At 32.7% G+C, this 12192-nt stretch overlaps 1 protein-coding gene across 2 annotated transcripts; it reads left to right on the top strand.

The window, feature by feature from the left end:
• Positions 1-5231: 5231 nt before the first annotated feature.
• On the top strand, positions 5232-11925 carry LOC123889386 (nuclear matrix constituent protein 1). Of its 2 annotated transcripts, none has more exons than XM_045938688.1 (8): positions 5232-5789; positions 7081-7290; positions 7446-7699; positions 7803-8073; positions 8163-8246; positions 8764-10883; positions 10984-11131; positions 11310-11925. In XM_045938688.1, the coding sequence occupies exons 1-8, from the start codon at positions 5595-5597 to the stop codon at positions 11550-11552; spliced, it is 3525 nt and encodes a 1174-aa protein (XP_045794644.1). In that variant the 5' UTR covers positions 5232-5594; the 3' UTR covers positions 11553-11925. The 2 variants fall into 2 exon arrangements, with proteins under 2 accessions (XP_045794644.1, XP_045794645.1); XM_045938689.1 differs by having other exon boundaries at positions 11313-11925.
• Positions 11926-12192: the final 267 nt, after the last annotated feature.

Raw genomic sequence — 12192 nt, forward strand, 5'->3', positions numbered from 1 at the left:
AGTGTTAGACTAGAAAGAGCTACATATAACCAAAAGTAAAATTAGTCAAGGATCGTGGTCTATTTAAGTATCTAGTTAGAAGTTAGATTTCTGACTCATGCATGGAAAACTTCGATTGGAAGAGGAGAACTCATTTTGTGTGTCCCACAGCTTTCCTAACAGAGAATAATCATCGCTAACAGCGGTTGAAATTTTATATCAATATCATGGTAACAAAAAAAAAAGCTACATATAAATATATCTGAAAGTATTTTTTTAAGCAAAAAATGGGCGGTTACATCTTTTAACAATTGTTAATTACTTCCCTTCATCTTTAACAACTTTTCATTCAAGGGTTGCAAACGTTGAGTTTGAGTAAAAAATATTGTCACTTGCTACATTGAATGCGAAATGAAACACATCTGCTTAAAGTGCGAACTCAATTTACACTTTAACTAGTGAACCTTATAAAAATGTGACCACCGTCGAATACTATATTTTGACTGGCCACTGAGGCGGTTTTGACAGTATCGAGTATCGACCAATCACACATGCCATAGAGAATATAATTTATTATTTTTGAATGAATTACAAAATGAATTGGTCTCTCTATTTAGGGAGAAATTCTTAGGTGAGTCCTCACATAAGTATTAATTATTAGGCACAACCAATCATATAATTATAAATAATTAATTTATTAAATACTTACTAGTAATTAATGAAGTAGGCATTAAAATCAAACCTCTTCTCTTTTTTTTTTGGTACATCAAACCTCTTCTCTGAAAATAAGGGAAAAAAACGTGTGCATTATATAATTATTTTTCCAATCCCTCATATTTTTCTTGTTCCAGCTCTATTTTTTATTTTTCGTTTATTTCTTTTTTTATTTGATATTTTTCGTTTATTTCTTTTGGTTTGTTTAAATATTTTTTGTTTTTTTTTTTGACGAAAATATTTTCGTTTATTTCTTGTTCCAATTATTTATTTATTTTAGAAATTGTTCCAATCATGTTATTTTGCACTATTTCATTATATTTTAAGTTTACCTAGGTGAAGAATGATTTAATTGACAAAATAAGTTATTGATTTGATTGTGATTGCTACCATAGCTTCGAACTATCATAGCTGGTGGTCTAGTCCATTGTTGTGTTTGGGTCTTGTATGATTTGATTGTGATTGCATCTCTATGACTCTCTATTGTAAACTTTTTTAGTCTACCTCGGTACGTCTTGTGCTGGGGAGGCTGTTTGTATTAATATATTCCATTTTGGCTTCTTCAAAAAAAAAATTATTGATTATAAGTTAGTCCAACCATTAATTTTACTAAACACTATAAATTGAATTAGCAAGCTTATTGACTATAAACTACCTTATAATTTATTTGTTATGAACTCATCGATAAACTTTTTTTTTTTTTAACTCATCGATAAATTTGTTTGTCAACTATCCACTATTTCATTTATACAAAACAAAACCATAATAGTTTGCAGTTTGTAAATTTTCCAAAAAAATAGAGAAAAAATAATTGAAACAAATAAATAAATAAAATTAAAAAGAGAGCTTAGTTTTTTTTTTGACAAACAGAAATTTATATCATTTCATTATTCAAAATCGGAGTAATACAAAAAGGTAATGTCTCAAAAGTACAGCGACGAGACCATGACAAGGCCGCCCTAGCAAGAGTGTGGGCAACATTGTTCGCTTGCCGCTTAATAAACTTAACCATGAAGTTTGGATTACATGACAAAAAATTATTAATTTGACATATTAGAAAACTAAACTCAGAGCTACCAACATGTAGATGTTGAGTTGCATCCACCACACTTTTAGAATCCGTCTCAAAAATAACATGAGATATGCCTCGTTGTGATAATGATTTCAACGCTTCAAGTAAGGCTATGGACAAAAAAAAAAATTGAGCGATTAGAATTTTTTTTATTTATAAAGTGCACATGTTTTTTTCCTTTCCTTATTGGTAGAGATTTGATTTTAATTACTACTCTATTAATTAGTTATAATTATTTCATAAATTAATTATTAATTATTTGTAATTATATGATTGGTTATGCCTAATCATTAATACTTAGGTGAAGACTCACCTAAGAATTTCTCCTATTTAGGATGATAGGATGACCGTTGACCGTATAACATGAGTGCATCATGAGTTGTACATGAGTCATGGGTTGTAATTCTAGGCTATGAATAATTACATCAATGCAAAATAATTACATTCCAAACATGTAACCTCAATCGTGATCTTATCACATGATATTTATGTGCCTTAGCTCACAATTAGCTCCATGGTAATTATGTACATGGTCATTCAATACACACATAGTATAATTCTATAATTAAAATTTTTATTTTTGTTTTAATCACTTCTCTCATTGTTTTATTCAAAATATTTTTTTGTGGATGAATGAATGATTCACATTTTAACTTTCAAACTGTGTTCCAATCAAAATTGTTTCATGGGAGATGAGAGAAGGGTAAAAAAACAAAAAAAAATTGATTTTTATAAGGTTCACATTCTTTGATGCAAACTCGAACTGAGTTACTGATAAAAAAAACTCGAACTAAGTTCACATCCTAAGATGCAAACTCATTTTTTTTCCTTCCAATTTATGTTATTTACACACTCGTTTTTTATGTTATGAGAGACTAAAATTGAAACGTCAATCGGCGCGTGCGAAACTCGGGGCGCGAAAAGAATAAGTCAAGAGAAATTACTAGGACATTTAAAACAAAAAAGACCAATATAACACTAATAAATGTTTAATATTTTTGGTCAAAGATTTTATGTCCAACTAGCTTAAGACAATTTTCTATTTAATGTTTAATTAGTTTGGTTTATTATCCACCAACGATTGAATATCACTTTATTTTTAAAAAGAAATATTAAATATCTATTACATGTACCTTTTTCATTTGCTGTTTTCTTTGTGCTTTGGCCAAAGTCCTTTTTTTATTGATGGCTTCTGTTTCCCAAAGCCGCTCTTCTTTTATGCCTATGTTTTACAAACCACTAAACGACAGAAAAGTGCCATTGTTTTATTGTTCATAAAGTTCAGTAGAGCTAAATAGTAGTACAAGGCATGGGTAATTTAGTTCAGTTTTTTTGGATAAGCAGTTTCAACACAAATCTTATTTGGATTCTTTGCGGTGTGGCTAAAAAAATACGTTAATAAATTTTATAGTTGAAAAAACATTTTTGCTTGTATATTAGTCAAAGAAGTAGTTTTGTTTCTTGAAAGCATCGAAGAAAATAATAAAGAACAAAAAAAATCAAATTTGTCTAAAATAATTTAAAATATTATTGAGATTCATTAAAATTAATAATGTTAAATAAAATGTATAAATCCTTAATGTTTTTTTTTTTGAAAACATAAATCCTTAATGTTGGTGAGTTTCAAAAACATATCCAGTAATTTTAAGTTTCTTGTAAATTTTTACATGAATTATCTATTCTATATGATAAACTTTTTTGTCACTCCTTTAAAATTTTTATTTTTTACTACAACTATTATTCTTGTGGTGTGGTGATGCAATTTCTTTGTAAAAACAATTATGTCTTGTGGTGAGTAACCCAAGCTCAATATCTTTAGTAAAAATTCAATTAATTAAAAGCGAAAACTACATTAAGAAAATCAAACTCACAACACCTAGTTAAGGGGGGCGCTCCTTTACCACTAAACCAGAAGCATTATTATGATAACAATTAACGGTTATACATATATATACAATAATAAATAACAAAAATACGTATATATACCTGTTAAAAATTGAAAAATCTGGTGTGACTATAGCCACATTAAGCCCCTATGTGGATCTGCCCCTGATTCTTTGTTCTCTAAAAGTATGTAACAAACAACTTCATACATTACAAAATTATTCTTCATTTTACAAAATTAATTATCATTCATAATAACATGAAAAATGAATCTGAGAGAGAATTAAAGTGCAAATCCAAATATAACTCCAAGAGTTTTGTCGAATGGTAAAAAAAACAAATCTTAATCTAGAAAGTCTTGAGTTCGAGCTCTACTAGTATTCTTGATGAGAAATAGATGTAATACATTTATAAGTGTTTGAAAAGAAAATTATAACTTATAAGTCCTAGAAGTAGAAGAAGAAGCAGCTTAGTAAACAGTTGTTTACTATACTTCAGTTGAGCAAATTGATGATGGAATCAAGTGTGATGCAAGCTAAAAAGGACAAAAGCAATGCTTATCTTGAAACACCAATTGGCCATGTTCTTTTTTCCCCCAACCTAACAGCTCTTACACACCGTGGCATTTCAAACGGGTAAATTCTATTCCCTCAAACTCAAACCAAATTAATCACTCACTTTACTAAAATACCCCAAACTCAAGTTTTTTGTTTTTTTTTTTTTTAGAAAAAATTTCAAGCGCTCCTAATCTCCTATCCCACAATAAATAATGAACTCGATAAAAATATCCAATATAATTATATTGATATTATCACTTGAACTATAATTTATTGACATTTTAAAACTTTATTTATTTACTTATCATTCAATTATTTAAATCATATTACTTTTTATATTTAATTATTTGAAATAATTTAAATTTAATTTTACTTGTAGTCAAATAATGAATACAGAATTCCATATAAGACGCACACATTCAACTTGCGAAAACTTGAATTTGACCAAAGTAAAAATATTCAACTTAATAATATAAATAAAGTATTATTAGTTGCACTAAACCATAGAGAATAAGTTTTGAATTAATTTTCTACGTGGTACATGTACATGAAAAACTTCATATATAAAAATTTTAAATTTTTCCCATTAAACTATTTTTTATTTTTTGCTAATACATAAATGTTTTAAATTATTCCCATTAAACAATTTTTTATTTTTTGCTAATACATCAAAGAATTTTCCTAAATTATATATTATACATAATAATAAATATAACTATTAAATATACCTACAAAACTTCAGATATCTAAATTTTATTTTTTTACCCATCAAAGAATTTTTTATATTTTGCTAATACATCAAAGAATTTTCCTTAATTATATTTTCCTAAATACATAAATATTAAACAAAAGAAAAATATTAAATACACACGAGAGCCCACGTTTATAACCAGAAAAGCAACTCTCCGTAATTCCCATATCACCCTTCAGCATACAAAAAACTCTGAAAAAAGAAAGGTCATTCTAGTACTTTCCCACCCAACCCAAAAATCAAACATTAAAATTAATCTAAGAAAAAACATTAAAATAAAAACAGAACGTGATGTGCGCAGACACAAAAGGAAGAAAGAGAGAGATAAAGAAAGAAAGATAAAGAAGAAGAGAGAGAAAGCCAAAAAAAATTAGAGAGAGAAAGAACCGTTTGAGATTTTTGTAGACGTTATCGGACTTCAAATCTGTAATTCACCGGAATTTGGGAACTACGATTGCGTCCGAACCCTAGGGTTTCCACTTTCTTCCAAAATTCGTATTTCAATTTCGTTCTTTTTTGGTTTTAACGAAGTTTCGTGACGTTGTCACGAAGTTAAACGACGAATTCGTGATTCCAGATTCGAAATTCGAAGTTTCGTTCTTGCTCAGTTCAGAATTTGGTTTTGGTTGCTGTGGTGATGTTTACGCCGCAGAGATTATGGTCGGGTCCGGGAAACACGCCGAACAAAAGTGGAGCGCGTGGTGTAACCGGGTCGGGTCTTGTTTCGGGTGATGTGAGTGGTTCTAAAGGGAAAGGTATTGCTGTTGTTGAAAATGGTGGAAATTTGGATCGTGAGGTTTTGGTTGAGAGGGTTACAAGCCTTGAGAAAGAGGTTAGTTGATTCGTTTTTTCTTAATTATGTTAATTAATTAATTACTTGATTAATTTTTCTTGATAATATTTCTTGTCATGTTTTGTGTTAATGTTTTCAGTTTTTAGTTAGTTGGTCTTTGACAGTGTTTTACCTCAAGTAGTTTTTAATTATGTGAAGTTTAACGTTTTTAATGTTTTTAGTTTGCTTCATAACTGTAAATTTTTAATTTTTGAAATAATTTTTTACTTGGCTGTGTGAAATTTGGAGTAAGACTTGTTTTTTTTTTTTTTGGTTTGATTTTGTTTTGTTGATTTGGGTTCAACATTTTGTTTGGGAAAATTCTAGGTTTTGAGATACTGAGATAGTAGACATTGACAATTTAGTTATGAACTTTGCTTTTGTTAATTTTTTTTTTTGGGTTAAACCAAGGTATGCTTTGCAGGCATGCGAAGAGTATCATTTGAGGTAACTGAGATCCATTTAAAGGGTTAGGCGGTTAGCCTCTCTAACAAATAGGTACTAGATATATATCGATCTCGGAACCAAATGTTTAAGGGACCCAAGTATATTATATGTAGGTTGCTTTTGTTAATTTAGTTCATAAAATCTCCTACTTGTTTTTTTTCTTTCTTATTGTACTAGTATTTTTCTAGATTGGATTTGGCAATTATGAAACCGTTGAAGGAAATTTAGTTTGGTATATGCAAATACTACTGTATACAGCTTTCTGCTCGTAGGGACTGGGGAAAAATGATTTTGTTTTGGGCTTCTAAACTTGGGGGTCTTTTCATCATTGATTTTGGAGTTTTAAAAAAGTGAAATTTTGCAGAAATGCATTATGATTTTTGGATTGGAGTATTTTTGAGATGAGAATGTAGAGGGTGCTTTGCTAGTTAGAATTTTTAAAATCAAATTTAAAATTCAGTTTAATTTGAAGTAAAACTTAAAGTGTAGATTTGGCTTTGCACAAGTGATGGACCCCACCCTAAAGCCTAGCCACTTGAAGGTTCTTTCTACTATGAATTTATAGATTTTTTGGATTTGAGGGTTTTAGTTTATTTCGTTTCTTGGCTATACCTTATATGCATTGTTAAAGCCCACAATCATTAAAACTAGATGTATACTTCTATGTTTGGTATACACAAAGTTGCATAGTGGATGATGATAACAGTGCACAATTTATAGTTATTTATCGATGCCTTGCGTTTTCTGAATGAAGTTCAAATTTAAGTCATACAGATAACAGTTTTCATTTTATTTCTTTAAGTTTTCATTTTGGTTTAACTTGATTACTTGTTTTCTTCCCCAGCTTTATGAGTACCAATTCAATATGGGGCTTCTCTTGATTGAGAAAAAGGAGTGGAACTCTAAGTATAATGATCTCAATCAAGATTTAGTGGAAGTCAAGGATGCTTTGGAACGAGAAAAAGCAGCTCATTTATTTGCTCTATCCGAGGCAGAAAAGCGAGAAGAGAATTTGAGGAAGGCCTTGGGTGTTGAGAAAGAGTGTGTGCTTGATGTAAGTTTTTTGACATACATAATTTTACATATGCTTCAAACTTTTTCTTAAATAAAACATTATTATGGATGATCTGTATTTGAACTGTTGATACTTTTCTTATCATATCATTGAAATTTTGCTTTTGCTAATATTTGTGAACTTTGTGCCAACAGCTCGAGAAGGCTCTGCGAGAAATGCGGTCAGAGCATGCAAAGATTAAATTTGCAGCTGACTCGAAGTTAGCTGAAGCTAATGCTTTAATAGCAAGCGTTGAAGAGAAATCTTTAGAAGTTGAAGCCAAGTTACGCTCTGCTGATGCCAAACTTGCTGAAATCAACCGAAAGAGTTCAGAGGTTGATCGGAAATCACATGATCTCGAGGCTCAGGAATCTGCACTTAGAAGGGAACGTCTATCCTTCATTGCAGAGTAATCTCATAATTATCTATTCTCTTTCAACTTTGAACATTTTTTTTAGTTTTCTCTTTGTAATTGTAGTCTTGTGGCTAATTTATTTTGATTGATGTGACAGGCAAGAATCTCATGAGAGTAATTTGTCTAAGCAAAGAGAGGACTTACGAGAATGGGAGAAGAAACTACAGGATGGAGAAGAGAGATTGGCCAAGGGTCAAAAAATTCTCAATGAAAGAGAGCAGAGGGCTAATGAGATTGACAGAATATGTCGGCAGAAAGGGCAGGACCTTGAAGAGGCACAAAAGAACATTGATGCAGCAAATGTAACATTGAGAAGCAAAGAAGATGATGTAAACAGCAGGCTCGCAGCTATAACCCTAAATGAGAAGGTAAATATTAATTAAAATGTGATATTGTTTAGCTATATTTTTGTTTGTTTTGATGCCGCATTTTAAGATGTCCATATCCTCTGATGCAGGAATGTGATTCTATGAGATTGAAATTGGATCTCAAAGAGAAGGAGCTATCTGAATGGGAGGAAAAACTGAATGCCAGAGAAAAGGTGTGTTCTTGTACCTGCTGCTCATTTTGTAAAGGAATGCTGATATATATATTTTTTGTTTGTATCATCTCTGTTTTCAACTTCTGCTCATCCAAAAGTTAACGCTGTGGTTGGGTGTAGTGTAGTATGCTTTTTGAATAATAATCTGGAAAATTGAACACAATGGGATTAATTTGTCCGATCAATAATAAAATCAATAATTTCGAGCATCATCGGTTCTAGTATTGAATGTTATGCTCATTTTGTAAAGGAATGCTGATATATATATTTTTTGTTTGTATCATCTCTGTTTTCAACTTCTGCTCATCCAAAAGTTAACGCTGTGGTTGGGTGTAGTGTAGTATGCTTTTTGAATAATAATCTGGAAAATTGAACACAATGGGATTAATTTGTCCGATCAATAATAAAATCAATAATTTCGAGCATCATCGGTTCTAGTATTGAATGTTATGCCAGCATGCCACTGCTATTTTTTATTTTCATTTGTTTGCTAAATTTCAGTCTGGGTTCAATGTAGGTTGAGATTCAGAAGCTTGTTGACGAACACAGCGCTGTCCTTGATGTGAAGAAGCAGGAGTTTGAGAGTGAATTGGATGAACAAAGAAAATCATTTGAAGAGGGATTGAGGAATAGATTGGTAGAAGTGGAAAAGAAAGAAGGTGAAGTGAATCACACAGAGGAGAAGGTTGCAAAACGGGAGCAGGCTTTGGAAAAGAAAGCTGAAAAGCTCAAGGAGAAAGAGAATGAATATGAAGTAAAAGTCAAAGCTTTGAAGGAAAGGGAGAAGTCTATTATGTCTGAGGAAAACGACTTGGGGAAGGAGAAGGATAAAATAGAAAGTGAGAGAGAGGAATTGCTCAACCTCAAAGCTGAAGTTGAGAAATTAAGGGCCAACAATGAAGAAGAGTTGTTGAGAATTAATGAAGAGACTAATCGCCTTCAAGTGACCGAGGAGGAGAGGTCTGATTATTTACGTTTGCAGTCACAACTGAAGCATGAAATTGATCAGTATAGGCTTCAGAAAGAACTGCTGATTAAGGAAGCTGATGATTTGAGGCAGCAAAAAGAGACTTTCGAAAGAGAATGGGATGAGCTTGATCTAAAGAGAGCAGATGTGGAGAAAGAGCTGAAAAATGTGCTTCAACAGAAAGAAGACATTTTAAAACTACAACAAAATGAAGAAGAGAAGTTAAATAATGAGAAAAAGGCCACAGAAGACTATCTACAAAGGGAATTGGAAACTCTTAAGTTGGCTAAAGAGTCATTTGCTGCTGAAATGGAGTTGGAAAAGTTAAGCCTAGCTGAAAAAGCTCAAAATGAGAAAAATCAAATGCTTCTGGATTTTGAGATGCGGAGAAAAGAACTTGAAGCTGATATGCAGAATCAGTTAGAGCAGAAGGAAAAAGACTTACTTGAAACAAGGAAGTTATTCGAAGAGAAGAGAGAGAGTGAATTAAGCAATATCAATTTCTTGAGAGAAGTGGCTAATAGAGAAATGGAAGAAATGAAACATCAAAGAAGTAAATTAGAGAAGGAGAAACAAGATGCAGATGAGAATAGAAAACATGTTGAAAGCCAAAGGATAGAAATACAAGAGGACATAGATGTACTGGTTGACCTCAACAAGAAGCTGAAAAATCAGCGGGAACAATTTATTAAGGAGAGACGTCGCTTTATTGATGTTGTTGAGAAACTTCGGAGTTGCCAGAACTGTGGCGAAATGATTTCTGAATTTGTGCTGTCTGATTTACAATCTTCTGCTGACATTGAGAATTTAGAGGTGCCCTCTCTTCCAAAATTGGCTGGTGATATTACACAGGGTGGTTCTGATATAAATCTTGATTCTTCTAGGCAAAATACTGGAGTATCCCCTGCAAATGATACAAAGTCCCCTGTTCTTGGTGGAACTGTCTCTTGGCTACGTAAATGCTCTAAGATTTTCAAGATCTCTCCCATTAAAAAGATTGAATCTGATGTTGACAGTTTAAGGGATGTGGATACCTTGCCAATTAAGAATACCAATGAAGATTCACCAGCAAACATTCCTGGCACCGAGAATGAAGCAGAGTTGTCTTTTGCAATTGCGAATGATTCTTTTGATGCTCTGAGGGTACAGAATGACAATGATATCACAGAGGTTGAAGCAGACCATGATCCTTCTATTGACAACCAGGGCAACATTGAAACTAACACACCAGATGATTTACAGCTTCCCGATTCAAAGGTTGGGCAGCAGAAACCTGGCAGGGGAAGGGGAAGGGCCAGAGTAAAGCGCACACAAACTGTAAAAGCAGTTCTCAAAGAGGCTGAAGCTATTCTTGGGAAATCGAAAGCTGCTGAGGCAGTACCTGGGGAATCTGTGGATGATCGTGAGACTGATTTTCCAAATGGAAATGCCGAGGATTCGGCCAACATGGATTCTGAAAGTCAGAAACCATCCGGCAAAAGATCAACGGCTAATTTGCGGAAGCGAAACCGGGTTCAAACATCTCAAGTTACTGCTAGTGAGCATGAAGGGGATGCCAGTGAAGGGCATTCTGATATACCAGGACAGCGCAAAAAGAGGCGACAGAAGGCTGCTGCTCCTCCTTCACAAACTGCTGGTGAAACAAGATACAATTTGAGGCGACCTAAAACGTGAGTGTACCTGTGATATCCATTTTATTATTGTATTATTGTATGCTACAGTTGTCTATGTTTCTCCTACTTACACATGGTGTGCACTGAATTTGTTTAGTGGAGCAACAACTTCATCTGTTCGAGGTGTGTCTGGTGGCGGCAAAGAGAGTGAGGGTGAGGTTGGACGTGTAAAAGACGGAGGAGCAACAACTTCACATTCAGTTGGCATTACTAATGAGGATGGTGGCGGCATAGGTCACGATCAGGTAAGCTTGGTATATAGTAGCATTTTAATTGGCACTTTTGCCCATACTTAATTCTTTCTTTTTCTTTTTGTTGTTTTTTGTTTATATTTCAAATCAGGTTTCACTTTTAAAATTCGATTTTAATAGTAAGATTTTATTTAGTGTTAATAAGCTTTAGATACTTTTGTTCCTGTCTCAGAAGGTAGGGGAGACGCAGGATGGTTATACAAGGACATTTGCCAGCAACATGGCTGTGAGTGAGGAGGTGAACGGAACAGCAGATGACGCGGCGGAGAATCATGATGCCGAGTATAAGAGTGAATCCCGTGGAGAAGATGCAGGCCCAGTCGACGACGATGATGAGAATGAGTTTGATGAAGATTACCAACATCCTGGTGAAACTTCAGTGGGGAAGAAGTTCTGGAAATTCTTAACAACATAACACTATACCAGCTTTTTGTTACAGGAGCTTTGGTTTGTGTTTTGACCTCATCAACTTTAGAGATGAAGTCAGAAGTTGTGTCTTGTATTAACAATTGGAGTTAGATCCCTTAGCTATATATAACCATGGAGAGGTACTTAGGAAGGGTGATTGAATTTCTTTAGTATTTTCATTTCCTGTTTCTATGGATATTTGTTGATAATTTTAGGCATTGGACAGTGTAGCTACTAGCTTAGTGATTGGAGTTTTAGCCTCATCCTTATGGAAATTGATTGTATCCTAATATCTGTACTTTGTTGCCTAGAATGTGATTGTTTGAATTTAATGAGGGTGTTTTCGTATCCCATTATTGGGTTGCCAATTTATGTTTTGAGACTTGTGTTCGTGTTATTTGTTTATATCATAAACATAGTATAAACAAGTGTAACAACAATTTCTATTATCCTGGTATTTGATGTTGATACATTGTTTATTTTATTGATTTGTACATTATCTATTACTAATAATTAGAGTCGTAAAGTGAAGGTTTGGGTAATTACATTATCTAGCAACAAAAGAAGAAGATAATTCATCATCTATAGAGTCAGTTTACATGTTAAACCATGAAATATTGTAAAAGGAATAATACATACTAAAAGTT

The sequence above is a fragment of the Trifolium pratense genome, linkage group LG6, assembly GCF_020283565.1.
Source record: "Trifolium pratense cultivar HEN17-A07 linkage group LG6, ARS_RC_1.1, whole genome shotgun sequence".
Taxonomy (NCBI): Eukaryota; Viridiplantae; Streptophyta; class Magnoliopsida; order Fabales; family Fabaceae; genus Trifolium; species Trifolium pratense.

Excerpts from the sequence above, each read along its gene's own strand:
- LOC123889386 (XM_045938688.1), top strand. The coding sequence starts at position 5,595 with ATGTTTACGCCGCAGAGATTATGGTCGGGTCCGGGAAACACGCCGAAC. Across the intron at positions 8,247-8,763 it reads AACTGAATGCCAGAGAAAAG|GTTGAGATTCAGAAGCTTGT; the intron begins GTGTGTTCTTGT and ends GGTTCAATGTAG. Across the intron at positions 10,884-10,983 it reads AATTTGAGGCGACCTAAAAC|TGGAGCAACAACTTCATCTG; the intron begins GTGAGTGTACCT and ends GAATTTGTTTAG.